General features: G+C 42.6%; 1 protein-coding gene across 2 annotated transcripts in view; it reads left to right on the top strand.

The window, feature by feature from the left end:
- Nucleotides 1-27656, top strand: part of LOC121293614 (dynein heavy chain 9, axonemal-like) — a 530687-nt gene that overhangs the window by 164663 nt on the left and 338368 nt on the right. For both annotated transcript variants that reach the window (XM_041216734.1, XM_041216733.1), the window contains exons 32-38: nt 1040-1250; nt 1766-1893; nt 3770-3878; nt 7014-7161; nt 7915-8089; nt 18701-18874; nt 21078-21285. In XM_041216734.1, coding sequence (XP_041072668.1) covers nt 1040-1250; nt 1766-1893; nt 3770-3878; nt 7014-7161; nt 7915-8089; nt 18701-18874; nt 21078-21285 — 1153 coding nt within the window. The remainder of the gene's footprint in view (nt 1-1039; nt 1251-1765; nt 1894-3769; nt 3879-7013; nt 7162-7914; nt 8090-18700; nt 18875-21077; nt 21286-27656) is intronic.

Here is a 27656-nt window from a genome sequence, read left to right as displayed (position 1 = left end):
TGACATGTCCCCTCATCTGACATTGTCACATTGAGTTGGGACATGTCCATAACTTTTAAAAAAAACTTTAATCACATTTTTTAAAACCTACATGAAACCTCATCCTGCCCGTGGATGAGGTTTTATGCATTTTCCAATGCCCACTAAGGCTCCCGGCCTCCCCACCAACCTTAAGGTCAGACAGGCAGGTCCATTAATTACTTTAATGATTCTGTCAATGGCTTCAATTGGCCATTGACAGGTCAGCAGGCCCGCAGCTGATTCGGCTGAGCCCCCACTGACCTGAAAATTGAAATGACGCGGGGTGACATTGGGAGTTCCACCCAACATCATCCCGTGTCATTTTACATGTCAGCAAGCGGAAAATCCTGGCTGGGAGTTACAAAGCTCTTGACAAAAACTAAACCGATTTGAGCAAGATTTCTGGAATGGACTTTCTATGTTGTGGCTTTAGTATGCGCGATTTACACTGCTTGTTTTTGAATTGATGGGCACAAAATTTCTTTTTTCATTGAAGCAGAAGTGGCAGTATACCTACATTTTAACTTATGGCCAGCCATTGAGGCCATATTTAATCAACTGTGCTCTCCTCCGCCGATGCTGCCAGACCTGCTGAGTTTTTCCAGGTATTTCTGTTTCTGCTTTTTGTTTTGGATTTCCAGCATCCGCAGTTTCTTGCTTTTATGGCCAGCCATTTCTATTTTTTTAAATTGAGTTCCTGCCTGCCTGATTAGGTTGACATAAATAATCCCATGGCACCTTTTGAATGAAAGCAGACAATCCTATTGGATTCCTGGCCAACATTCCTCCCCCGGCTTAGCTAAGTGACAAACAGATGACTGCTCATTCATTCATTTGCCTCACTTTAGACCTTCCTATGTTTAAATTGACTGCTGCTGTCTACCAAATGTGACACAACTGTAAAAGTAATTCATTGATTGTAAAATACTTCGAGATAGCCCGAGGATGTGATGCGATGTTATATAAATGCAAAGTTTTTCTTTTTTATGGCTCTCAATTGCTTTTCACATTCTTGCAGGTTGTTCAGTTAGAAGAGATGCTTGAAGTGAGACACTCTGTGTTTGTTGTGGGCAATGCTGGAACTGGCAAAACTCAGGTCCTGAAATCCTTATACAAAACTTATCAGAACATGAAACGACGACCAGTCTGGGCTGATCTTAATCCCAAGGCTGTCACTAATGATGAACTCTTTGGAATCATCAACCAGGCAACCAGAGAGTGGAAGGATGGTATGTAACTTTCACATAAAACAGGTCACATAACACATTTGATCCAGCGTTGCCACTGAACAGGAGAAATTAGAATTAAGCCAAGTGTTGATTTAATTTGTTGAATGCATAAGCATTAAGTCTTTGGATGCCTCATCATTCAACGTTCTTGCATTCTACACAAGATTGTGACACCTTAGTTGCACGTTCATGAACTTAGTTGACCCAAGTGCAAACCTTCAGTGTCAATGTCAAGTTGTTGCACAGTCAAATAGCTGCATGCATTTGCTATCTAAGTTTACATATGGAAACAGCAAGGTACTTAAGAGAGCTGCTATCATAGAATCAACCCACAATATCAATTACTACTTTTACAATGCTCACCAAGGGAGAAAATGAAGAGTAAAATTGCTGAAAGGTGGAAGAAAAGCTGTGATTCAATTCCAGAGGTTCTTGATGTTATCTGAGATCATTGTACCACCCTCAATGGCATGTATATCAAAGATGAACAGGTTCTTTTTGTGTTCACTTCTTAGGGCTCTTCTCATGTATCATGCGTGAGCTGGCAAACATAACCCATGATGGTCCCAAGTGGATTGTGCTGGATGGTGACATTGATCCAATGTGGATTGAATCTCTTAACACTGTGATGGACGACAATAAGGTAAATGGACAGAACCATCCAGCCCGAGTCAGTAAGAATAAACCTTTGCAGGATGAACACTAGAATAAGGAACAATGTGCAAAAGATGTGGCATTTTTTAAATATAAAGGCTGCTAGATATCGAATTTAAACCATCCTGATTTCAGAGCTTTCCTATAATAGTTTGTCTGCTAAATCGTCAAAGGCTTACTCCACGATGAGATTTCTGGGGTAGGTATTAATAAAAGTATAGTACTCTACTGAAGGATAATTTAGAGCTACCATTGTAGTGAGATGTGCGCAGGTTTGGGAATGCAGAGAACCAAAGTGTAACCTCTCAATGTTTGGCCCATTCCTTCTAGTCCCTGAACAGCCATGTTACACATTATAAGCAGCAAGATATCTGCCACAAACAGCTTCAAAATGCATCTTTGAATTCCAGTTAAATATGTTTTTCTATGTTTAAAATAAACTCACTTTCAACTGCAATTTTTTTGTATTTGTTCATGGGATAGGGGCATCACTGGCTAGACCAGCACATTAGGGAACCAGATGGATTTTTACAACAATTGACAATGGTTTCATGGTCATCATTAGACTTTTAGTTCCAGATTTTTTATTGAATGCAAATTTCACCATCTGCCATGGTAGGATTCAAACCCAGGTCCCCACAACATTATCCTAGATCTCTTGATTATTAGTCCAGTGACAATACTGCTACACCACTGCCTCCTTGCAGCAATCCTTTCCATTGCTTCATGAAGGAACTTGGCCAAGTGCAATTCTCTGTTAACAATCCATACTGATCTTCATTTATTAATTCATATCTTTCCAAGTGACAATTAATTTTGCCTCAGATGATAGATTCTCTGAAAGATTCCCCACCCCAGATCTTAGGCTGACGAGCCTGGAGTTGACAAGTTTGCCCCTCTCCCTATTTTTGTAGAGATGTAGCATTTGGAATGGGTTCAAATCCCACCCCAGCAGCTGTGGAATTTAAATTTAATTAATAGAACTGGAATATAAAGCTAGTCTTGGTATTGTCAATTGTTGTAAAAACCCATCTGCTTCATTAATGCCTTTTAGGGAAGGAAATCTGCCATTATTACTTGCCCTGGTCTACATGTAACTCCATACCTACAGCAATGTGGTTGACTCTTAACTGCCCTCTGAAATGGCTTATCAAGCCACTCAGTTAAAAGACACTTAGGGATGGGCAACAATTGCTGGCCTTGCCAGCGACACCCACATCCCATGAAAGAATTTAAAAAATGCTTCAAAATTGGTGATTAGAATTTCAACATCTTAAGGCTTGATTCCTCCAAGGCCTCCTTTCGCACCTCCCCTTACCTCTCACTGCCCATAAAGCACAGTTCACTCAGAACACTACAGGATACATCCTTCACCAAGTGCTGCATCCTCGCTGAGCCCGTCCTTGTCAAGAGCGGCTGCCTGACTTTACACCAGGAAGTTGATGCCAGGATCCTCATTGTTAGCTTCAAATCCCTTCATGGACTAACGCCACACTATATTACCGAACTCCTCCAGCAGCATATTCCTGCATATTCTCACACCGGCTTAATCCTAATCTGCCACCTCCAATCCACGTCAGTGGCCATGCTTCTGCTTGGGAACTTCTACTTTGAATGCTTCTCCCTGCTTTTCCAAAGTGTTCTTCAGCCCTTCTTTTTAGTCATGCTTTTGCCCATCCCCTTTCTGTTCCCCTCCTCCCTTCTACTCCTGTCTATTTTTTGTCATCAGCCCTCTGAGAAGTATTTTATTCAATGTATTTTCAAAGAAAAACTAATCCTTAAGTAGGAGATTATCATCCAGTAGAGATCAAAGACCAAGAAACGAAATGCTATTTTTCATACAGGCTTTGCTCTTTTTATTATAGGTTTTGACGTTGGCCAGTAACGAGCGGATCCCCCTCAACCCCACCATGAGACTTCTGTTTGAAATTAGTCACCTACGAACAGCAACTCCAGCCACTGTCTCTAGAGCAGGTTTGTATGGGACTGGAACTCACCTGTGGTATGAAACCATATCTGGTGAGAAGTGGGTTAACTTGTAGGGCAGAATTTTACGCTTGGCGTGTGAGCACGTGTCCGATGTGCCTGAGTGTAATAAGACGCGCGATAACACCGGGCGTGTGTCCCGATGTCATCGCGCACTTGTGCGATATTTCATTCGGCGGGTGCGAGGCTATTGACAAGATAATTAAAATCAAATTTACGCTGCCCGTCCAACCATACGGTTGGCAGGCAGGCAAAAAGGCCAAGCTGCCTTTACATTTTTTAGGAAACCTCATCCATGAGCGGGATGAGGTTTCCCAAAGCAAATACACATTAAATAAAGACTTTATTTTTGAATTCAAAACATGTCCCAGCTCCTGTGACAGAGCCACATGAGCGGGCATGTGTTTGTAAATGTTTACTGTCTTTATTAATTTATTTAAAAAGCACTTCAATCTCCCTGAGACAGCTTCGTGCCCCAGGGAGATGGAAGTGCTCTTTTGCGAACCGCTCGCCAAGCCCGCTCCCCCCCCACCCCACCCCCCCGGCCGGCACAGGTAGTGCTGAGTGCTGCCCCTCGCGATCCACGCAGGGCGGGCCTTAATTGGCCCACCTGCGTGAAATCGCGGAGCGGATCCGATTGCGGGCGGCAGTCGGCTTTCCGACAGCCCCCTCCCGCTCTCACCGAGCCCACCAGATGAGGGAAAAATTCTGGCCGTGGAGATTATTCATCAGAGCATACTCTTGTCATGGAAGCTCAAGTTCAATTGTTCGTTGGTGATTTCTTCCTGTTTGAATGCAGACATAATCCATCCTGTGATAGGATCACATCATGTTCCAATTTTTCCCAATAACTGGCTCAAAAAGCAGCCATTAAAAATGTTGTTATTGCTCTTGGAAGGGGTTATATGGAACTTGTGGTATCAGTTGGTCTGTCTTTTTGTTATTTGTTCATGGGATATGCCCATTGCTAACTAAGCCAGTACTCATTGCCCATCCCTAATTGCTCCTGGGAGCAGTTAAGAGTCAACTACATTGCTGTGGGTTTGGAGTCGCATCTAGGCCAGACAGGATAAGGAAGTCAGATTCCTTCCATAGGGACATGGTTTTTACAACAATTGACAACTGTTTCATGGAATTTTACGGGAGCAGGGCTGTAAAATGCAGCAAGCCGTTCAAAAGTCCATTGACTTCGGCGGGAACTTAAAATCCCACCCTTGGTTGCAAGTACTAATACTAGCTTTTAATTCCAGATTTTTAATTAATTGAACAGTAATGCTATTAGCTACTGGAGTGGGATTTGAACCCACGTCCCACAGCATTAGCCTGGGCCTCTAAATTGTTAGTCCAGTAAGATTATCACTACTCAACCATCTCTCACAATCGCTCAGTTGTTGAGAAAAAGGTGAATATAGACATGTTCAAATCCAAGGCTCCCAAGTCAAGTGATGGTAGTTCTTATTCATGGACCTTGTGGAGATATAGAACAGTATCATCCAACTCTAAGGTTCAAGGGTAAATCCACCACCTTTTCAATTTGTGCTCCTTGGATCTGAGTTTGGCATTAGTGATCCTGAAGTTCAGAACTTTGAAGGCCAATTCCAAAATCCAAATTTTATGTCTTGAGTCTGAGTTCACTAGTCAAGTAAACTCGAATTGCATGCCTTCATATACACTTGTTAGTCACTATCAGTAGCGGAGGGAGACCAACATAAGTACAAACTGTGATTGTTTATTGCAATAGAAGGCAGAGCACTAAAACTTTGCGTATTCCCACAACCACCTCCAGCTCTAGACTTACAGTTAATCAGTAGCCCGTGCTGTGCAGTGATTGGTAAGTACTGTCACATGGTTAGTCCACTTGCATTCTCTTAAAGGTACACTTTACCAAGCCAAATACAACCTGGAGGCTTCACTCTATCATTAATTCTTTGAGCACAAGTGAATCATGTCAACATAAAATGTTTGAAAACAGTGCCAAGAATTCTGTTCTTGGTTTAATTTCAAAATATTACAAACAAAGGTTTTCCATAATTTACATCTTCATGTATTTTTTATTTGTAATGTTCAATAGGAGAAATAAGTAGAAAAATGTGAACTGGCGTAGACGCTCTGAGAAAAGTTGCAAGTAACTACCGAGTGAACACCATGTGAGCCTCATGATGGGGAAAATTTCTTTGGAACATAGCTACAGAAAGTTTTTGTTAGCTGTGCTAGCTATATCTTTTTATCCCAGTTTCCCACAAAGCAGTTCTGAGACAGACACAGAAACTTTAAACCACAGCAAAATATTAGTGATGCTGGAAATCCAAAATAAAAACAGAAAATGCTGGAAATTCTCAGCAGGTCAGACAACACCTGTGGAGAGAGGGCCAGAATTAATTTATCAGGTCAATGACCTCCCATCTGATGAAAAAGTCATGGACCCGCAACATTAACTCTGTTCTCTCTCCACCATAACGTTCAATATTCACTGTGTAATATTACGTATAAAGACTTGCCCATTGATCAAGCAATGAAATCGCAAAGAGATGGCTGAGCAGCTTAATTTCTTAAAACAATTTGGATAGCCACATCCAGTCTTTAATAGGAAGTAGGAATTGTACTGGAATGAGTGTTTAAAGTATCCATATGGCTTCTCCTGGAGTAGTGCAGTGACCAAGGTCACCCACTAGAGGGTAATCCTGAACTCTTTTGCTGGAGTAAAGTGTTGGATACAATACCCCAAGGACTCAGGAACAGGATCAAAGCACCATGAAGATGATACATAGCCTGTGAGATCACCAGGCACAAAGGATCTTGTTGCTCATGGGTGAAAAGCAAACTGGTAGAGAGAAACTTGGCTTCTCATGTTTTCCATCTATTACTTTTCTCCAGTTCCCCATAATTTGTATCACCATAGCAACAATTTTCAGAGAAATGGAGGGTGACACTGTACAATATCAAAGTGGATCATTTAAAACTATGGTTTTGCACTATATACAAAGATACCATGTGCTGTTTGAGCTAATTTTGTACAACTTAGCCCACTTTCTCCAATATAAATGTAGTATTCCTCGCGAGTTCCACGGGATAAAATCATACGTTGGGAAATAAGGAATAGCCTAACACGTATCCTTTCTCCAGGGATTTTATACATTAATCCTGCTGACCTCGGCTGGAACCCCCCGGTTAGCAGCTGGATCGACAAGCGAGAGGTCCAGTCTGAGAAAGCAAATCTGACCATCTTGTTTGAGAAATACCTGCCTTTATGCCTGGATACCCTTAGGACAAGGTAAGGAAAATAAAATAATAAAAACAAAAAATGCAGCAAGAACTCAGCAGGTTTGGTGGCATCTGCGGAGGGAGAAAAACAAGAGTTAACGTTTCAAGTCCATATGACCCTTCTCCAGGAAAATAAAAAGTAAGATTGGGCAGGGATTGTAGAGAGACAGCATTCTGAATTGAATCAGCGAACAGGAAAAGGGGGATGAGGAAAGCTGAAACTATAAATTGTTCAGCAGGAGAATCTGAAGCGCATTTCACTTATTGCTTTGCTCTTTCAACACTAACATTGTTTAATCTGCTGAAGTGGCACCGAATGCTCTCCCTAGTTATTAATACTCCTGTGCTTTTTACAATAAAGCGCTGTGCAAGGGGACAGAGAACAGGGGACCACTATTCATATACCACCTCAAGCACAAGCAACTGAATTGTATTTTTGAAGTGGTACAAGGAGAAAGAGAAATGAAAAATGCCATTTTGAATACGGCCGTCACATTGACTGTGGCAGGTACATGACCGGTTAATTCCAGAATCGAATATCACTCTATCGCTGAGAGATATGGTTGAGTTTCTCCGGTGTCGTGCTGGACTGACCTCAATGTGCTTTCAGGCTCACAGCTTGTAAGCATTTGCCCTTTCGATAAAAATTCAGAAGTAGAAGAGAAATCTTTTGTTTTTTTTTCTCTAGTTAGTCCCCTGTGGCTTGATTATCTCCTGCAGAGGGATGGATCTTTCTTTCTTCTTATTGAACTGATTTCCACAGGTTTAAGAAGATCATCCCAGTCCCGGAGCAGAGCATGGTCCAGATGCTTTGCTATTTACTGGAGTGTTTGTTGACAAAGGAAAACACCCCCCCAGACTGCCACAAGGAACTCTATGAACTCTATTTCGTCTTTGCAGCTACCTGGGCCTTTGGTGGTGCAATGTTTCAGGACCAGGTGAGAGCACGTTTCTGAATCTGAAATTCAGAGATTTATTGCGTCTAATGAATGGTTGCAACATAAGTATCATGGAGATAAAGTGAGCAGTAATGAAATAGTAGCTATCGCACTACGTTCCAAAATACCTCTGCTGGTTTACAAGAGATTTTGTGCTCCTTTATTTTGTGTGCTTGGTTTTTTCTTTAAGTCTCTCTCCTCTGTGCGGAAAAGATAAAGGGATAGTCCGTGACAAAAAACATAGAAATGAATAACTCCAGAAAGGATTTGCAGCTATTTATCAAATCTAATGGTTCTGTGCCTCAATCCATGAGCTGCTTTTCTTTTGACTTTCGACTTATAGCTCGGTCAAAAGCAGCAGGTGCCATGTGGAACTTCAGTGAAAGAGCTCATTGAAGATTTGTGGATGGTGTGCTTAAAATACATCCAGGAACAAGTATTAAAAAACAATACAAACAACTTTGTTTTGTAATCTCTATGTTGTTCAGTATGAATATTAGAAGCGGATTTTGCAAAGATCCATTGCCTCCATTGTCTCTACCTTCTTAAGTCCAAGCAGTAAGCCGTATGTAGGTAAGTATGTACAAAACAACTTTTTCCCTCTCCACACCTCCCATACCAAAGATTGCCCAAAAGATGGCAAGGTCTGTGCCTCTCAAAAATAGATGAAGACTAATGTTACAAAGGTCCTGTCCATCAGAATTCTCTCCCTTGTGTCGCTAAGCATTAAAACATTCACTTTCTCATTCCTATCAGCTGTTGCTCTGCTCCTCCAGCATTATAATTTTTATATCCTTCCTGCCTTGAGTTGTGGTTTGTGTTGCAGTTTTTTTTCTCTCTCCCTGTATCTAGCCTTGCTGAACTGTCTTTACAGTTAGTGTAGTATTGCATAATATTTATAGCACAAAACAGGCCTTTCGCCCAACAGGTCCATACTGGTGTTTACGCTCCACATGAGCCTCCTCCCACCTCAAGTTTTCTCACTCTGCCAACATAACCCTCAACTTCTTTTTCCCTCATACTTATCTAAAGTCCACTTACATTCCCCATAACTACTTTATTTGTTAAGTTCCAGAATCTAACTAATATCTAAGGAAGTTTTCTCCTGAATCCCCTATTGGATTTATTACTGACTATCTTATACTTGTGGTCCCTAGTTCTGGCCTCCCCCACAAGTGGAATAATCTTCTCTACGCCTACCCTATCAAACCCTTTCATAATCTCTATTATGTCACCCTTCAGTCTTGTCTTGTAGAGAAAAGAGTGCCAGCCTGATTAATCTTTCCTAATTGATGTTCTCATATTCCAGAAAACCAGTGGGTGAAGGATAGAACTGGAGTCAATCTTTGCACATTTTCATAAGTATTTATTTATTTATAGAGTTGCACATGACAAGAATGCACTTCCTAATCCAACCACCCCAGTTTCAGTCTGAGTCCATTTATAGAGGCATAAGTGAATGCCCAGTTAATGCCCACCACCTGCATATAATTAAACATAATTATTAAACATCAACATGTATAACTGTTCAATCCTGTTATCATTCTAGTAATTCTTTTGCAGCTTCCTTGGTACTTTTATGTTCTTCTTATAATATGGAGAGCAGGACTGTTCAAAATGCTTCAAGTGTGATCTGCCCAAGGTTCTCTCCGCTTTGAATATGACTTCTCTGCTTTTCAATTTTATCCCTCTAGAAATGACCCCTAGTTCTTCATTTGCTTTTTTAATGGCCTTACAGAATTGTATCATTACTTTTAGTGACTTGTGCATCTGCATTCCGCCCCCCCCCCACCAATTCAACAGTTCTGTTGAAGGGTCATGAGGACTCAAAACGTCAACTCTTTTCTTCTCCGCCGATGCTGCCAGACCTGCTGAGTTTTTCCAGGTAATTCTGTTTTTGTTTTGGATTTCCAGCATCCGCAGTTTTTTTGTTTTTATCACCATTTTGATGAGGGTATTAGTGCAGTGCAGGGATTATCCACCAGAAGCATGCAGAGCAGGCAGACAGTGACATCAATTAATGTGTAACATACATTCAGCAGCAAGAAGAAATCCTGCATCAGTGCTGAGGGGCCAAATGCCTACTCCAGCTCCTTTTTCTTAAGATTAAAAGGATCAAGAACTACTCAACAATTTAGGTGCTGGTTGATTTCCCTCTGACTGCCCCTCGCTGTGATTGTAGAAGTGTTTGGTGGTTTGCAGACTTACTTGAAGTGGCTGAAGTGTACAGGGAGTGGTGTGACACGTGATGAAGGACTTTGTCTGACTTCAACGATTCTGGACAAACTGCTTCCTCCCAGACATGGCTGTAGTACCTCTTGGACTACGGCATGATAGGGAGAATGAACAGAGGTGACGTGAAGCAGGAAAGCTTTCTGGAAGAAGGGGGAAGAAGGGTAAAAATGCTCTCAGCAAAAAGCTATATTCGTCCAGATTCTCCTACCTGAACCTCAGTGAGGAACAGTGCCTCAGACTCTGTTTTACTAATGAGGTACGAACAAATCATAATCTTTAATGTTTTCAGCTGTAATAATGATAAGCACTTTCTCCTCCATGCGGGTGAGGATATGCAGCTGTGCCTGCTCCCCACCACAAACATACTGTTGCCCATACGTGCCACCTTGTCCTACAAGAGAGAGGGAAATGTGTCAGTGAGTGTGATGCAATGTCTTTGGGTGGTGTGCCTGCCATAGTTGGATACTTAGCAATGTGTGAAGGCTGTGAGATGTGGTTGTGACATTTGCAGCTGCGCTAGGTGTGCGAGGGTGAGTCAAAACATGCAAATGTTATGCTAGAGCTATGGTTTATAGAGGTTATATGTAGGTGATTGATGGGGACAATGACACAGAATCACCTACTTGGTCAACATCCAACAATTTGGCGGGATGTGAATGGAGGCTGATAGGCACATGCAGCAGCAAGTCTGAAGAAAGTCACGGGTGAATGGGGACTGAGTCATCGGTATCACTCTTGCCATTTAGTCTTATTACAACAATAAACAATGTGAAGTGATATTGATGCCTGAGCGATTGCACTTCTTTGCACCTTGAAGGGTTCACTCAGGGCCATTCTCGCTGACATGCAGAGGATAGCAAATGTTGTCAGCTGACGAACCTACCCCAGGACATATGTTTTGTCTGGAGCCATCTACCTTAATCAGAAAACTACCCCCTGTTCAACATCAAGTAATCCTCCTTGACTAGAATACTAGCACATCCTTAGCATTTCAGTCCTTCACCACATCTGGCATGGTCTAGGATGCCATGTGTAATGTGTACCCACCTGGAAGTGAGATATTCTACTCATTGCTTTTTTTTCCGAACGTACAAATATACGAGTTAGGAGCAGGAGTTGGCTATTTGACCCCTTGAGCCTGCTCACACAACAACTGGTTTGAACCTATTATATGTTTAAGCAAAGCAGGTTACCTATGTAACAATCCCAGAACCTTCTTAAACTGATAATGGTGATATGGTGGACATTTTGCCATTAAAAACTTGCTATTTATGTGTTCAATACACCAGATGACACCTTTGATCTCTCTCTTTTCAATGTTTGTCATATTGAGCCAATTACCTCAAAAAAAGCAGCTGTCAAACCATGAAATGTAGTCCGGTTTCCATTGGATAACTCTGAGTCTTCAATATCCAGGGCCCAAGGTGTAGCATAATCCCATCACCAATGTTCATATCAAACCTTGTTGAACACATGCATTGTGTCTTCTACAATGTTCTGTTCAATCAAAAATGCCCAACTCCAAAATAATTTTCAGGAAGGTGATCCTCAGTAACAGACAAATCTGCTCACTCCCTGATTCTTCGAAATTTCTCTGTAACATGCTTTGTCCCATCTGATTGACTATACTTTAACTAACAGAGCCTGTCAGAACTCTGCTTCTCACCAAATGCATATATACTAACAGTAATCCTCTTCGGCCCCCCCCCCCCCCCCCCACTCTCTCTTCCCCCTCTCAGACAATAATCCGTCGTCATTTCCTTGAACAATCGGAGATTGTCTTATACAGTGGCAAGGCCTGGGTCACTTGCTATAGTCAAGAAAAGTTTTGTTGTTAATTTTCGAAGCAAGATAACAAATATCTTCTTGTAATCAGAACAAATAATTTTGATCAGAGAACCAAAGCATATTCTGTGATACTGTGAGAAGAAAACAAAATACTAGGCGTGTGGTAGACATTTAGCAGAGTACATGCAGAAGGGGAAGTACATATACAAGGTGAAGCATCGGCAACTTGTTTTCACTCCAGCACAAGGTGTGTAGCATTACAAGTACGAAATGGAGCTTCTGTGGAGAAAATGTTGTTTCAATGAGTATAGCTCACTTTGCCATGTTTTGATAGCTGTCAGAGTAAAACAATAGGTGCTAACAGGTGAGGTAAAGCAGCACATTTGCAAAAAATGTACACAATGTGAAAATGATTTGGAAAATTGAAAGTATCAACCTCTTTCTCAGCAAATGTCAAGATTTGCAGTATTAGAAAATCTCTGCATTAACACAGCTTGCAGAACCATGTGAATTTGGACAGCTAAAAGATGCTCTGATTAAAAATAAAATAATCTTAGGCATTCAAGACCCCTCAGTGAGAGAAAGTCTACTGAAAGAGGAGAAACATATGCTCAGGAAAGTGATAGCTGTATGTAGAAACGTGGAGGTGTAAAACATCAGTTAGAGCACATGCATTGCAGAGCAGACCAAGAGATACATTATGCTGAATGACATTCCAGGCTGAAAGAGTAGAACAATCGCAGACAAGGAGCAGGATGCAAGTACTGTGGAGGACATCACACAAAGGAAAAGGAGGATTGCCCAGCGTGGGGAAAGCAGTGTTTTAACTGCAAGAAGCAGAATCATTTCACACACAACTGTTTGGCTAGAAAGAAGAAAAACAAGCCTATACAGATGACCACTGGAGAGATATCAGCAGAAGAACTATAAACAATACAAGATTGGTTCTTTCAAGTCTATAGATGAGAAATGGTTTGTGACTGTTACAATGGTGACTGCTGAAGGAGAATATCAAGTGAACAAGTTGTGTTAGATAGACACTGGTGCGCCATATGACATAATGACCTTCACAGACCTGTATGAAGTAGCTCAACATGGCAATTCAAAACTGAAGGACTTGAAAATGAGGTTGAGGCTACATGATGGCACGATATTCATACCGAGGGAACAAATTAGCCTGAGAGCCCAATAAAACGGCAAGAAGGAAGATTTCGAGTTCCAGATCATGGATGGGACACAGCAGCCACTCACCTCAGCTGCAGCAAGTCTAAAGCTTGGCCTGGGAATGTGAAATGTGCCGAAAGAGCATCAACATGAAGTAGCAGCTCAACATGATCTGGAATTCATCAACACAGCAGAGACATTGAATCTGACAGACAAGTGCTTTGCTCAAATCAAGCGAATTACCCAGTGCAACTCTCCCAGTGCTACAAGTGGTAGTGATGGAAGGATGGACCGAGTGCACCAAGAACACACCTGTGGTCACAAGAGCATATTGGGAATACTGAGATGAGTTAACAGCGTCTTGCATATTGAACAAAGGAGATAGAGTCATCAGCCCTGAGGAGATGAGAGGAGAGATGCTGAAGCACAGCCATGTAAGCCGTCAAGGAACTGAATTGAGTCTGAGAAATACTCCAGCAGCCAAACATGAGCAATGAAATTAAAGACCACATTGGCCAGTGTGGTGCTTGTAACGTTTATCAAGCTAAACAATCTAGAGAGCCATTGATGACAAGAACAAAGAGCAAAGAAAAGTACAGCACAGGAACAGGCCCTTCGGCCCTCCAAGTTTGCGCCGATCATATTGCCCGTCAACTAAAACATTTTGCACTTCCGGGGTCCGTATCCCTCTATTCCCATCCTATTCATGTATTTGTCCAGCTGCCTCTTAAACACCACTATCGTACCTGCTTCCACCACCTCCTCTGGCAGCGAATTCCTGACACTCACTACCCTCTGCATAAAAAACTTGCCCCGCACATCTCCTTTATAGTTTTCTCCTCTCATCTTAAATCTATGTCCCCTAGTAATTGACTCTTCCACCCTGGGAAAAAGCTTCTGACTATCTATTCTGTCCATACCACTCATAATTTTGTAAACTTCTATCAAGTCACCCCTCAATCTTTGTTGCTCTAGTGAGAACAATCCGAGTTTCTTCAACCTCTCCTCATAGCTAATAACCTCCAGACCAGGCAGCATCCTGGTAAACCTCCTCTGCACCCTCTCCAATGCCTCCATATCCTTTTGGTAATGTGGCAACCAGAATTGCACGCAATATTCCAAGTGTGGCCTAACCAAGGTTCTATACAGCTGCAGCATGACTTCCCAGCTTTTATACTCAATACCCCTGCCAATGAAGGCAAGCATGCCATATGCCTTCCTGACTACCTTGTCCTCCTGCGTTGCCACTTTCAGTGACCTGTGGACCTGTACACCCAGATCCCTCTGCCCATCAATACACTTAAGGGTTCTGCCATTTACTGTATAATCCCTGCCTGTGTTAGACCTTCCAAAATGCATTACCTCACATTTGTCCAGATTAAACTCCATCTGCCATTTCTCCGTCCAAGTCTCCAACCGATCTATATCCTGTTGTATCCTTTGACAATCCTCTTCACTATCTGCAATTCCTCCAGCCTTAGTGTCGTCTGCAAACTTACTAATTAGCCCAGTTACATTTTCCTCCAAATCATTTATGTATACTACAAACAGCAAAGGCCCCAGCACTGATCCCTGTGGAACTCCACTAGTCACAGCTCTCCATTCAGAAAAGCACCCTTCCACTGCTACCCTCTGTCTTCTATGACCAAGCCAATTCTGTATCCATCTTGTCAGCTCACCTGTGATCCTGTGCGACCTTAGCTTCTGTACCAGTCTGCCATGAGGGACCTTGTCAAAGGCCTTACTGAAATCCATGTATATAACATCCACTGCCCTTCCATTGTCGATCATCTTTGTCACTTACTCGAAAAACTCGATCAAGTTAGTGAGACACGACCTTCCCTTTTGTGTCATCTGCAAATTTCCCAACCATGCCTCCCACACTTAAGTCCAAATCATTAATGTATATGATAAAAAGCAAGGGCCCCAACACTGAGCCCTGTGGAGCACCACTGGAAACTGCTTTCACTCGCAAAAACATCCATCGAGGAAGAAAAAATAATTTTAAGAAAATATAATTTTATAGATTAGCCAGGTTGATGCATATTTTATCAAAATATAGAGTGAGGTCTTAGCCCCCTGACAAGGGGTAGAAGACAAGCAATCACGATTCAGTCCCAGAAATGGCTCATTAAGAGAGAAATTAAGGTATCCTGTCTTATTGAACTTGTGTGATACCCTGGTGAACAAAAAACTGAGTTAACAGGCAGCCTCATATGTCTATTGATTTGGAGGCTCAAGGGTACCGAAATGGATGCCCGAGGTGATTGACAGAAAAACACACTGATGACTCAAATAGTCTGATTCACATTTGACTGGATTTTTTTTACGCACCTTCGGAATACAGGGTGTTGATCCCTGAAAATTGGTGCTTTTTCATCCCTTTTAAAATAGATGCAATGGGGACCAATTTCTACCCCTAATATTTCAAGTTGTCTTTTGTTGAATGCTGAGGAGATAACTGCACTAGTACCGTTCAGTAACAAAGGGGACAAATTTAAAACAAAGGGATTACTATCTACCTAGTTGTGAATAGATGCCAGATGCTCATTGAGTATTGGTAAAATGATCGCCACTAAACCTTTATGTAACCTAATGTCGAGTGATAGAAGTATAAAGCACACAATAAAAGGCAGAAAATACTTAAATAAATAAAGCTTTACCTCTGAGATGAGAAAAAGATCAGAGATCTGAAATAAACAGGGAATAATAGGAATATACATATCCTTAGCATCTGTAAAAGAAAGTGACAGGTTAATGCTTTGGGTATAAATCCTTAATTAGAACTGGAAGACTGAAGCAAAGTTTTGGTTTGGTTTTTACTTCAGATTATCAGCACTGGCAGTTGTTAATGATCATAAATTGAATGTTGCTTGAATTCAGTTTCTATCATTCTCAACATTTCTGCTGCTGCTGTCACCTTCATGTTATTACATGCAAACATACAAATTAGGAACAGGAGTAGGCCACTCAGCCCCTTGAGTCAACTCCACCTTTTAACAAGATCATGGCTGATCTGATTGTAACCTCAACTCCATATTCCCACTTACCCACTATAACCTTTCATCCCCTTGCCTATCAAGAATCTCTGTACCTTTGCCTTAAAAATGTTCAAAGATTCTGCTTTCACTGCCTTTTGAGGGAGAGAGTTCCAAAGACTCACGACCCTCTAAGAGAAAAAAAATTCTCCTCATCTTTGTTTTAAGTGGGTGACCCCTCACTTTTAAACAGTGGCCCCTAGTTCTAGATTCTCCCACAAGAGGAAACACCCTCTCCATATCCACCCTATCAAGACCCCTCAGGATCATATTACCGAAGCATTGGCTGATTTTAAATTTTGGAAGGAAAACTATAGTATATTGAGTGGCCAAGGCTCATCTTCGCCAAGACAATTAGGGATGGGCAACAAACACTAGCCTTTCCAGCAGTGCTAACACCCCATGAATGATGTAATAAAAAAAATGTCTCAACCTTAATGTAGAAGCAAAATACTGCAGTTGCTGGAGATCTGAAATAAAGACAGAAAGTGCTGGAAAAACTCAGCACATCTGGCAGCATTTGTGGAGAGAGAAACGGAGTTAACGTTTCGAGTCAATTGACCCCTATATCACTGCCTCAACCTTAGTGGGGAGTATGACCAAGGCACCTGCCACCTCTCCGTGCAAGTTATCTCTTTGTCCGGAAGGCTAGGGGATGCATGAAGTACTCAAGTTCTTCCCTGTCACCGAGTGTTGAAGCAACTTGGAATAGTTTCTACATTTGTTCATTTTTCTTGCTTCTTGGGGATGAAGTGTTTCTTGCTGATATTACTGCTGGGATTAATAACTCACTAATCACTGGCAGAAAATTGACGTCCTGCTTCTCCATAGCCCAGTGTAGGTGGAATCATTTTTCTGCTGTTCTGTTTGCTGAGGAGAAACTGTTTTCTTTATTAAATTTGGCATCACACGTTGGTTTTCTACTGCAGTTTATATCTGAACACTTTTTTTTATTTTAGAAGCGACAGATGGAATTTAATACAGAGAAGTTTGAGGTAATGCATTTTGGCAGAAGGGATAGGGAGAGGCAATATAGCCTAAATGGCACAGTTCTAATGAGTGTGCAGCAACAGAGGGACCTGGGGCAGCATGTGCATAGATCTTCAAAGGCAGCAGGACATATTGAGAGAGTAATTAGCAAAGCATATGGGATCTTGGGCTTCATGAATAGAGGTATTAAGTACAAAAGCAGAGAAGTTATACTGAATCTTTGTAAAGCTCTGGTTAGGCCAAAACTAGAGTATTGTGTCTAGTTTTGGTTACCACACTTTTGGAAGAATGTGTGGGCCTTGAGAGGGTACAGAGGAGGTTTCCCAGAATGGGTCCAGCGATGGGGGACTTTAACTACAGTGTTAGCATGGGGGAGGCTGGGGTTGTTCTCTTTGGAGCTTAGGAGATTGTGTGGCGAGGTTATGACAGGTTCGGATAAGATAGACAAAGAAAATCTGTTCCCATTAGCTGATTGTACTCATGCAATGACTAGCGGGCACAGATTAAAGGATTCGGGCAAGAGTTGCAGGGGAATGCGGAAAAGAACTTTTCACACTGTGAGTGGTAATGACCTGGAACTTGCTGCCTACGAGTGTGGTGGAAATGGAAGCAATCAATGATTTCAAAAGGAAATTGGATGGGCACTTGAGGGAAATAAACTTGCAGGACTCTGAGGATAGAGCGGGGGGAATGGGGCTGACTGGATTGCTCAGCAGAGAGCAGGCATGCACTCTCTGTGCTATAATGACTGTATAACTGGAAACATTAATTTAATACAGTAAACACCTTCTAGACAAACCTGTACATGTTATCTGTAACCTGTATCCAACATGCACTTCACACATGATGCAGATGTGCGACATACCACACTAGCACAATCCTTCTGCAGTCTGCCTGCACCCTCTACTCCCATCCTCCATCTCACACCTGTTTCAACCATGCAAGTGTGTATGTACTCTCACTACCTGTCCTGTTGTCATACTGTGCCCACTGTTGGATGATGTTGTTCCCCATTGTGTCCTGACACTCAAGAGGTTACCCGGTAGATACGGAAAGACAATTTTCTCTGGTGAGCGAATCCAAAGCAAAGGGGCACAATATTAATATTAGAGCTGAGCCATTCGGGAGTGAAATCTGGAAACGTGTACCCCCAAAATACTGTGGGTACTGGGTTAGCATAAATTTTCCACAGTTGAGATTGATAGATTTGAGTTAGTGAGGGGTATGAGGGCTAAATGAAGTTGCGGTCCAGAAAGCCATGATATGATAGAATGGTGGAACAGGCTGGAGGGGATGAATGGCCTATTCCTGTTCCTACTTTCCTATATTCTAAGCCTAGGGATCCCATTCTTGGACGGGAAAAACCGCACTAATTTCTGTTCCTGTTTCCTGCCAGCTTGTTGACTACAGAGTGGAGTTCAGTAAGTGGTGGACATCAGAGTTTAAGACCATCAAATTCCCATCGCAAGGTACAGTTTTTGACTATTACATCGACTCGGAGACAAAGAAATTTGAGCCCTGGTCCAAGCTTATTCCAAAATTTGACCTTGATCCTGACATGCCTCTCCAGGTATGTAGCTAGTTTCAGGTGTATTACTTCTGAATTTTAAAAGTGTTTGCATCAATATCTCACTTCTATGCTAATTTGTAATTTGAAGTTTATTTTCCTGTCTATCCTGACACATTTGTTAATGTGGACTTTTGTGAATTAGAACCAGATGTTAGGTGCCAGGATGGTGCATTGCATTAGAGTTCTAATGTGCTGTGCTGTACTGTGATATGGGCACAGCAACTCTGGAAGTTCCCGCACAGACCAAGCATAAGTTGGCTCCATTAGCTTAGTGCAGAGAGGAGTGGCCACACAAAAATTTTAAAGGACCCACACATTTAAATTAATAGCCACACACAAACGACAAAAAAATGAGACAAACTGTTGGTTGTGCTGGTAATTTCCTTTTTTGTGCATTTATTGTCTTCGTCTCGCTGCTGGACAGTTGCAAAATGGGATCCATGTTCCCCCCCAGCAAATGGGAAAATTGAACACTTCATCTTTTAGCAGCACTGAAAGTCTGGGGATAGTGTGTTCGATTGCTAAATTGACCATAATACACAATGTGGTACAGAGAGGGCGAGAATTGCAGAAAATACATTAAAAAGAGTCTTGCATGAGCAACATTGATTCCTGGGGAGAAAAGAAAGTGTCAGAGCATTGAAGTACATGGATGCAAAGAGGCTGAAAAAGGATATAGATGAATTAATTGAGTGAGCAAGTACACAGCAGATGCAATATAATGTGAAGTGTGACGTTATCCACTTTGATAGGAAAAATAGAAAAGTAGACTATCTTTTAAATGGCGAGACAGTGAGAGGTGTTTGCATTCGGAGGCACAGGATGTCCTTGTACATAAATCACAGAAAGTTAACATACAGCCAGCAATTAGGGGAGCAAATTATATATTAGTCTTTATTATAAAGGGATTGGAATATAAGGGTAAAGAAGTTTAACTACAATCCTATAAGGCCTTGGCGAGATCAACCTAGAAGTTTTGGTATCCATACCTAAAGATGATATATTTTCCTTAGACGGAGTGCAATAAAAGTTAACTGGACTAATTCTTAGGCGAAGTGGATTATCCTATGAGAAGATATTGAGTAGACAAGGCTTGTATTTCTTGGAGTTTAGAAGAACGAGAGCCGACTTAATTAAAACATATAGAGCTGGATTTTCATGAAGTCAGGGTGATTCCTTGGAGGGGTGAAAATGGCAGTTGTGAACCCACTGGCCAGCTCCATTGCGGGGATAGGTATCTATTGCTCCTCATCAATTTTCATGGAGTCGGGCCAGCTTTTGAAAGAGTCGTGGTTCACTGCACCTCAGAGGTGTCGTGAACCCTAGTCTGCGTGAGGGAACATTTTGAAAGGTAAGTTCAGAAAGGCTTCTTCATGCCCCCATGTCAAACTATGGCAGTTCTGTGCCCATTCACCCACTATACACTGCACAGAACCAATGAACCCTATAATGACAATAGCACGTGTTAAAAAACAGCTTTAAAAAAGTCATTCATCGATTACTTTCCACTTTGAAAAGAAAACTCCTTTATTACAGGCCAGTAAAAATGTCAATAACCCAGACCTTTTAAAATATCAATAGCAGAAACTGCAACCATTTGAAACCTCTTTATCTTGTTTAAATAAACATTGTGCAATTGACAGAACAGACCAGAGAGCCAGAGCTGTCAATCAAACAATGTTTTACTTGGGCCTCAGCTGTGTTAACAGTCTAATGGATCTCTGGGCTCACAGCCACACCTCATTATGCATTCTTGACTGACAGCCCAGCAATCCATGAGGATACTGAAACATCTGAGCCCCAGAGAAAACATTGTTTGATTGACAGCTCCAGCTCTCTGATTTTTTCTGTCAGTTGCACACAACCAACTTGAGCTTTGTTCATCTGATTTCTGATGTCATATGGGTGCCAGAAACTTGGCTTCTTAACCGGTGTCTACCTTTTTAAAGTTACTTGGCAGTTCCCAACCATGTGTTTGAGAATGAGATCTGCTGGTGTCTTGATGTAAATTGGCAACAGCTAAGAGCAGCTCAATCTCTTATATGCACTGGATAGATCTGTTCCACTGATATATTCTGTGATCATGTTGGAAGTGGTAAATTTCATTCTGTCGGCACACTGTAGCAAGTCTACCTTACGTTTCAGAGAAATGCTGAAAGACTGTGGTGTGCTGCTTGCTGACGGTGGTGTGATTTACTTTTAGGCATGCTTGGTGCATACCGTAGAAACCATTCGCATCTCTTACTTCATGGAAAGGCTGCTGGATAGACGCAAGCCTGTCATGCTTGTGGGGAATGCTGGGACAGGTAAATCTGTGCTGGTGGGTGAGAAACTTGGATCGCTGGACCCTGATGAGCACTTGGTGAAGAATGTACCATTTAACTACTACACTACATCTGCCATGCTACAAGGTAAGAGAATCTGAGCTAGTCAGGGATGGGGATTTAATGAAAGGATACATGCTTAGTGTTTTTTAATTCATTTATGGGATGTGGGCGTCGTTGGATAGGCCAGCATTTATTGTCCATCACTAATTGCCCATGAGAAGGTGGTGGTGAGCTGCCTTCTTGAATCACTGCAATCCGTGCAGTGTAGGTACACTCACAGTGTAGTTAGGGAAGAAGTCCATGATTTTGACACAGTGATAATGAAAGTTTGGTGATGTATTTCCAAGTCAGGATGGTGTGTGGCTTAGAGGGGAACATCCCATGTGGTGGTGTTCCCATGTCTGAAACAAAAATGACAGACTTTTCTTGAAGAAAAGTAAATTTGTTGAGAATATTGTTTGTGTTATGATTTGAGATGGCAAAAGTATTGAGAGAAACTTTAGAAACTCTCTCCGCAAAGGACTCAGCAGCCACATCAACACTCAGTGCCGATTTCATCCAACATTAGAAACAGAACAACCTGTGCTCAACATACAGCGAAAATGCCCACGGCTCATTTGCAGAGGAATGATCACTTTACATAAGTTGTCCCTAATGTGCGGCCGCTTCCCTCACCCACTCTACCCACGACCCCAGATGCTTGAATGCTACATTCTACCACAGGGTTGCTGTTGTTCCACCCCTTGCCCCACGTCACCTCAAGCGCAGGTTTGAACTTGTCCGCCCCAACGTGCCTCAAGCTTGAAGTCCAACAGGCGGGCTTGGCGAGCACTGCTCAATGTTACTGTGTACTCACCTCCGGGTTCCCCTCAAAGTGCAGCCCGCCAAGTACACGCCTTTTTTGTGTTGTTGTGAAACATGTCGGCGTGCTCTCCCACCAATGTGGGTGGATGATCCAGCGGGGGCAGGGATGATTCCGGTGGGCTGGTCTAATAACGATATGCAGATTTATTACAATGAGGTTCTGGACGTCATATAGCGGGAAGTGTGACCTGCTGTTGGCGTGCGGAGAGAGGATGATTGCAAACTGGTTTCACGCCTTCGTGAAGCCAATTGCGGCATATTGTCCACTCACTCCACCGAACATATCCGATGCCAGTGGGCATGGAAAATTCCAGCCATGGGCATTTTCACTGTTTGTTGAGCACAGGTTGTCCTGTTTCTAAACTTGGCTGAGGTCAGTCTTCAAATTCTGCAAGAACTGTGGAAAGCCATCATAGTTCAAGCAGCGATCATGTTTGTTTAACCGGCATCTCTTGGCTATTGCAGAGACAGATCAAAAATCAGTGCCCAGAGGTTATTTTCAAAGAATAACAGCTATATCAGTATTGATAATCTAGCACCCTGTTCCCTCCACCATCACATACGTATCTTGACTGCAAATTCTAAGTAATGACAATAGGGATAGCATTAAGATAATGAAACAGTGATACTTATTAACAAGCCAACAAACAACTAATTTCTGAACTGAAATATAGCTTGTGATGTTGTTGGTTATTGAGGCCTGGATTTTCATGTCGGGGTGTGAATTGGGAGATGGGACTAAGCCCGCTGTTATAATCTAACCTCTATCACGAGACTGCTGGCAGACAAGATCTTCTGGGGTCCAGATCCTAAGAACCCTGGAGACAGCCTGAGGCAGAAATGGAAGTAGACCGAATCCAGAGCAGGCAGGCTAAAAGCCTCCCTTCTTTCCTACAAAGCCTTGGCCCAGTTATTCCAAGGCAATCAGTGGCTCTTATATACACAGTTGAACCATCTGACCAGTTTAAATCCCATTTCCCCCTTCATCCTTGCCCCCTCACCCTTACCCCCTCACCCTCACCTCATCACCCATTACTCACTTGATAAGCAGAATTCACAAGTCCTATTATAGCAGTTGGAAGCCATTGAAAAGCCTATAAGACTTCCAGAGTAAACAAATAGACTCTCTCAACCAACTGAGTAAACAAGTTCAAGCAAATGTAAAATGATTGGGCACTTGCTTGCAGCCAAGAGCCCATAAAACTCCATGAATAAACAAACAGACTTCAGAACTATGATCTGGACAGATGTCGGGACTGAGTATATGAAAACAATGGGAAAAGGTGAAACATTAACATCTTGTTATTGTAATAGGCTATCCTTTCAATGGTGTAAAATGAACTCTATCTTTTTATCCATTAGATGATTTTTTTTTAACTAATCTGAAAACTTTCCCATATTTACAATGTTGATCTTTTACTTGACAGCTTGTCAGTTGGCAGAAGTTACAATCTGGCAGACACTTTGGCCAGGATTTTTCTGTCGGCAAGCTGGGGGTGGGGCCCACTCGCTGACGTGGGATGATGTTGGGAGGATGTCACCGCGCCCCATTTAAATATTCAGGAAGGCGGGGGCGCAGCAAAATCAGCTGTCCGCCCGCCGACCTGTCAATAGCCAATTGAGGCCATTGACAGGATAATTAAGCCAATTAAAGGCCATGCCCATCCAACCTTAAGGCTGGCGGGCAGACCAAGAGCCCCGGCGGGCTTCTGAAAAAACATGAAACCTCATCCACCGGCGGGATGAGGTTTCATGTCTGTTTTTAAAATCTTAAATAAACTTTATGTGATATTTGTTAACATGTCCCATCTTGTGTGACATCGTCATATGACGGGGACATGTTAATAATTTTTTTATTTTTCTATTTTTTAAGTTTATAAATCTTTCAGTGCTCTCCCTGAGACAGCACTTAGGGAACAGTGCGCTCTTTAGTGCGCATGCGTGATAGAGCACTCTCTGCTCTCTGACAGTTGGGGAATCCCTCCCCCGCACCGGGCACAGTAAGTACATAGCGCTTCTCATCGGGCAGCCCGCTGGGTGGGCCTTAATTGGCCCGCCCGCTCAAAATGGCGGCGGAGCCCGTTTCGGCGGCAGTGATTGGCTGCCCACCCGCCGCTGAGCCAGTGGGGCCCGCCCGCCCGTCAAGGGTGAAATTCTGCCCATTGTTTAATAGTTAGTTACGTCTTCCAATTACAGCACTGTCATAACTCATCTTACTGAACACAGATACAACTCATGCTATAACATTTAATGGTGAACTGTAATGAAGGCAAAGCCATTTGGCTTAGCTTCTAAACTCCTCCCACCTTCAATCCATGATTCGCGCCTCCATGCAGCTGGTGTCAAACTCGACGGCTGCTAAAGTCCTGCCGCCGCCCTTAAAAAAAAAACCTACTTGGGACGGGGTTCGGAATGTGCCCACAACACAGTCGCTTGCCTCTTACGTAGTAGCGGGAGGGTCCAGGTGCCCGGTCCCTCCCCTGCCCTGTGAAAATAGCCGAGGGCAGAAACAGAGATGGGAATTTTTTTCTGGTCCAGCCTCCATTTGGCCTCGTTGGAAATCTGACCCTTGAACTTTAACGTACAATGGCACATAGTAATAGGACGTGGACTTCCCCCATTCCTGATGCCTGGCTCTAATACTGAATGTGGCCTAGATCCCAGATCCCTCTCTACAGAAGAGGAGGCAAAACTGAAGGCAAAGATGTGACCAAGTGTGTGTCATATATCTCCTTGTGGTGGGTTGGATTGACTTTCATGTGCATCTGATAATTATCCATCCTCTTGGCTGGAGGTAGTATTTTGTTGGTCTCTGTTTTGTTTTGATAGTCTGATATTAAAGTTGGATATCTAATTTTAGGAATTGAAAATGGTAGATCATTCAAAGGCAGAGATGCCATTCTGCTGAAGGACAGGTCAGGTCTTTTCCAACCTGCTTTCCGTAATCGAGGGATGGTGATTTGAATATTGGGATGGGCTCCTGTATCAGTCCTGGCACTACTCTTGTGCACCAGCTTGTAGATGCCTGGCTGTCAAAAAGTTCGCTACTTAATTGAAGGATTTCAATAAATTCCTTAGCCCTGGTCAGTAAGTATGTTATGCTCACAGATTCCTTTAAGGTCAAGACAGTGTTAAACATTTAAGTCTATTCCTCAGATATAGGCAACGTTACTGATACTGAGTCCACAGTGCCATGTAATAATGGTCTTAATGTTAGCAGCAATCAAAATGGCATTAATTCAACAAATTTGTAAGTGCCATTGATTTTGTTGGGTCAGAGCTATAAACTTTTCAGCACAGCAGATTATAAGTGCCAGGCAATTATGGGATGTGGTAAGTAACAGCGTAAATCACTGTCAGCATTTCCTGGAATTTCTGTGCATGATAATGATGTACACTGTGGATGAAGGTCTTGTGTCACAGCGGGTACTGTCCCTGCCTCTGCACCAGGAGCTCCAGGTTCAAGTCCCGCTCCAGGTTCAAGTCCCGCTCCAGGTTCAAGTCCCGCTCCAGGTTCAAGTCCCACTCCAGGACTTTATGGCCAAGGAAGATTCATTCATAACATGACCAAACAGGTTAAATACCAACTTTTAAATCCTTTCAACACCCATCAGTGGCAGGCAGTAAGAATGGGAGAGAGTCCTGGTCAGCCGTGTGATGGAAAGAAATTGGAGCCTCTTCCAACACTATCCATAGCTCCAGGCTACAACATGCATGGAAAAGTGCATGGTCGACCCAGCAACTCAGACTCCCAGGTTCCTCAGTTGGTCTCACGGATGGCGTGGATCAGATTAGTGCCAACAGCATGGGGTTCGATCCTTGTTCTGACCGGGCTGGGTCCGGGACCTGCCTCCTTGCCCTACCTGTGGTGGAGGTTGTGGCTCAGTGGGTCGGACCTGTCTCCAGGCAGAGAACTCGAGAAGATGCGGCATTACTGACATAAATCTTCAGGAAAGTCCAGACCATTACTACAAGAAGAATGAACAACTTCATCGAAGCTCCTGTTCTCGTGTACTAGAGTTAACTTTTACAATTAGGATTAAACAATCTGTGTAGCTAAGAGGCAACATATGTAAGAAAACAGAATATCAGATGCTTTCTCAGGCTAAATCTTTTATATGTGGGAAAAAAAACCCTTGTCTAATAAACTTGCTCAGTTTCACCGTGGGCTGGACTTTCTAGTTTCCATTCCCTAAGTGCATCTGACATCCTCGGCTATTTACAAATGCAATTCATTTGTACTGCTGGGACATAATTTATTCAATATTCAGTGGTTCAAAAATTCTCTTTGCAGCTACCATCTTGTCACTGAATCTCATTAAGCAGTGACTCATCCAGTTGGTATATCTGTAAATGTTATTTTAATTTTAGAGAGGTTGAAAGGCAGTTTGAATAACGTTTTTTTTTTAAGAAGGCAGGCTTGCACATCACTGACAACCATGCCAAATGATGCTAAATGCAAGGCTGCTGCTGTGGGTATGATGACAAGAAGGATTCACCTCGGGTAGTCCAGTGCAAGGACAGGAGGGGAGGCAGTGGCATAATGGCATTGTCACTGGACTAGTATTCTCAAGACCTCTGGGGACCTGGCTTCAACTCCCACAACAGCAGGTGGTGAAATTTGAATTCAATAAAAAAAATCTGGAATTAAAGTCTGATGGTGACCATGAAACTATTGCCGATTGTTGTAAAAACCCATCTGGTTCACTAATGCCCTTTAGGGACACCTCACCTACATGTGACTCCAGCAATGTGGTTGACATTAAAAATACCCTCTGAATGAGGGCCAGTGACACACACATCCCATGAGCAAATGAAAAAAAGATAGGAGAAGAAATTGTAATTCTCTCATAATGACATCACTGGAGAGGATATTGCTATTTTTCTGAAGCGTACACTGTCATGCTACAGGAACCCATTGAGTCATAGAGTTTTACAGCACAGAAACAGGCCCTTTGCTCCATCATGTCCATGCTGGCCATCAAGCACCTATCTACTCTAATCCCATTTCCCAGCACTTGGCCCGTAGTCCTGTATGCTATGGCAATTTCAAGTCTCATCTAAATATTTCTTAAATGTTGTGAGGGTTCCTGCCTCTACCATCCCCTCAGGCTGTGTGTTCCAGATTCCAACCACCCTCTGGGTGAAAACATTTTTCCTCAAATCCCTTCTAAACCCCCTGCCCCTTACCTTAAATCAATGCCCCCTGGTTACTGACATCTCTGTTAAGGGGAAAAGTTTCCTCCTATTTACCCTATCTATGCCCCTCATAATTTTGTATACATCTTTTGATTTTTTTTCTCTTTCACCTCCTTGTATTGTGGTCACATTTATGCAATCTGTATTGACTTGGGCACAAACAAACAGGTGGATCTAAAGCTTTCTCCCAACAAGCTTGCGTTCAGATATGAGCATCCTGCCTAGCTCATTTAAGCCCAATTTCATCTCCATTCTCCTGTATGCAAGCTCTCTGGGGAAATCTCTCTACCAATTCTCAGCACCTATTGCTCAGTGCACTTAGTGGGAATGCCATGGAAGTCTTGGCTCCCTGAAAAAGAGGGAAATTCCATATGGAAGTAGCTGATGGAGCA

Source organism: Carcharodon carcharias, chromosome 22 (assembly GCF_017639515.1).
Source record: "Carcharodon carcharias isolate sCarCar2 chromosome 22, sCarCar2.pri, whole genome shotgun sequence".
In the NCBI taxonomy this organism is placed as follows: Eukaryota; Metazoa; Chordata; class Chondrichthyes; order Lamniformes; family Lamnidae; genus Carcharodon; species Carcharodon carcharias.
This window is presented reverse-complemented; position numbering and strand designations above follow the sequence as displayed.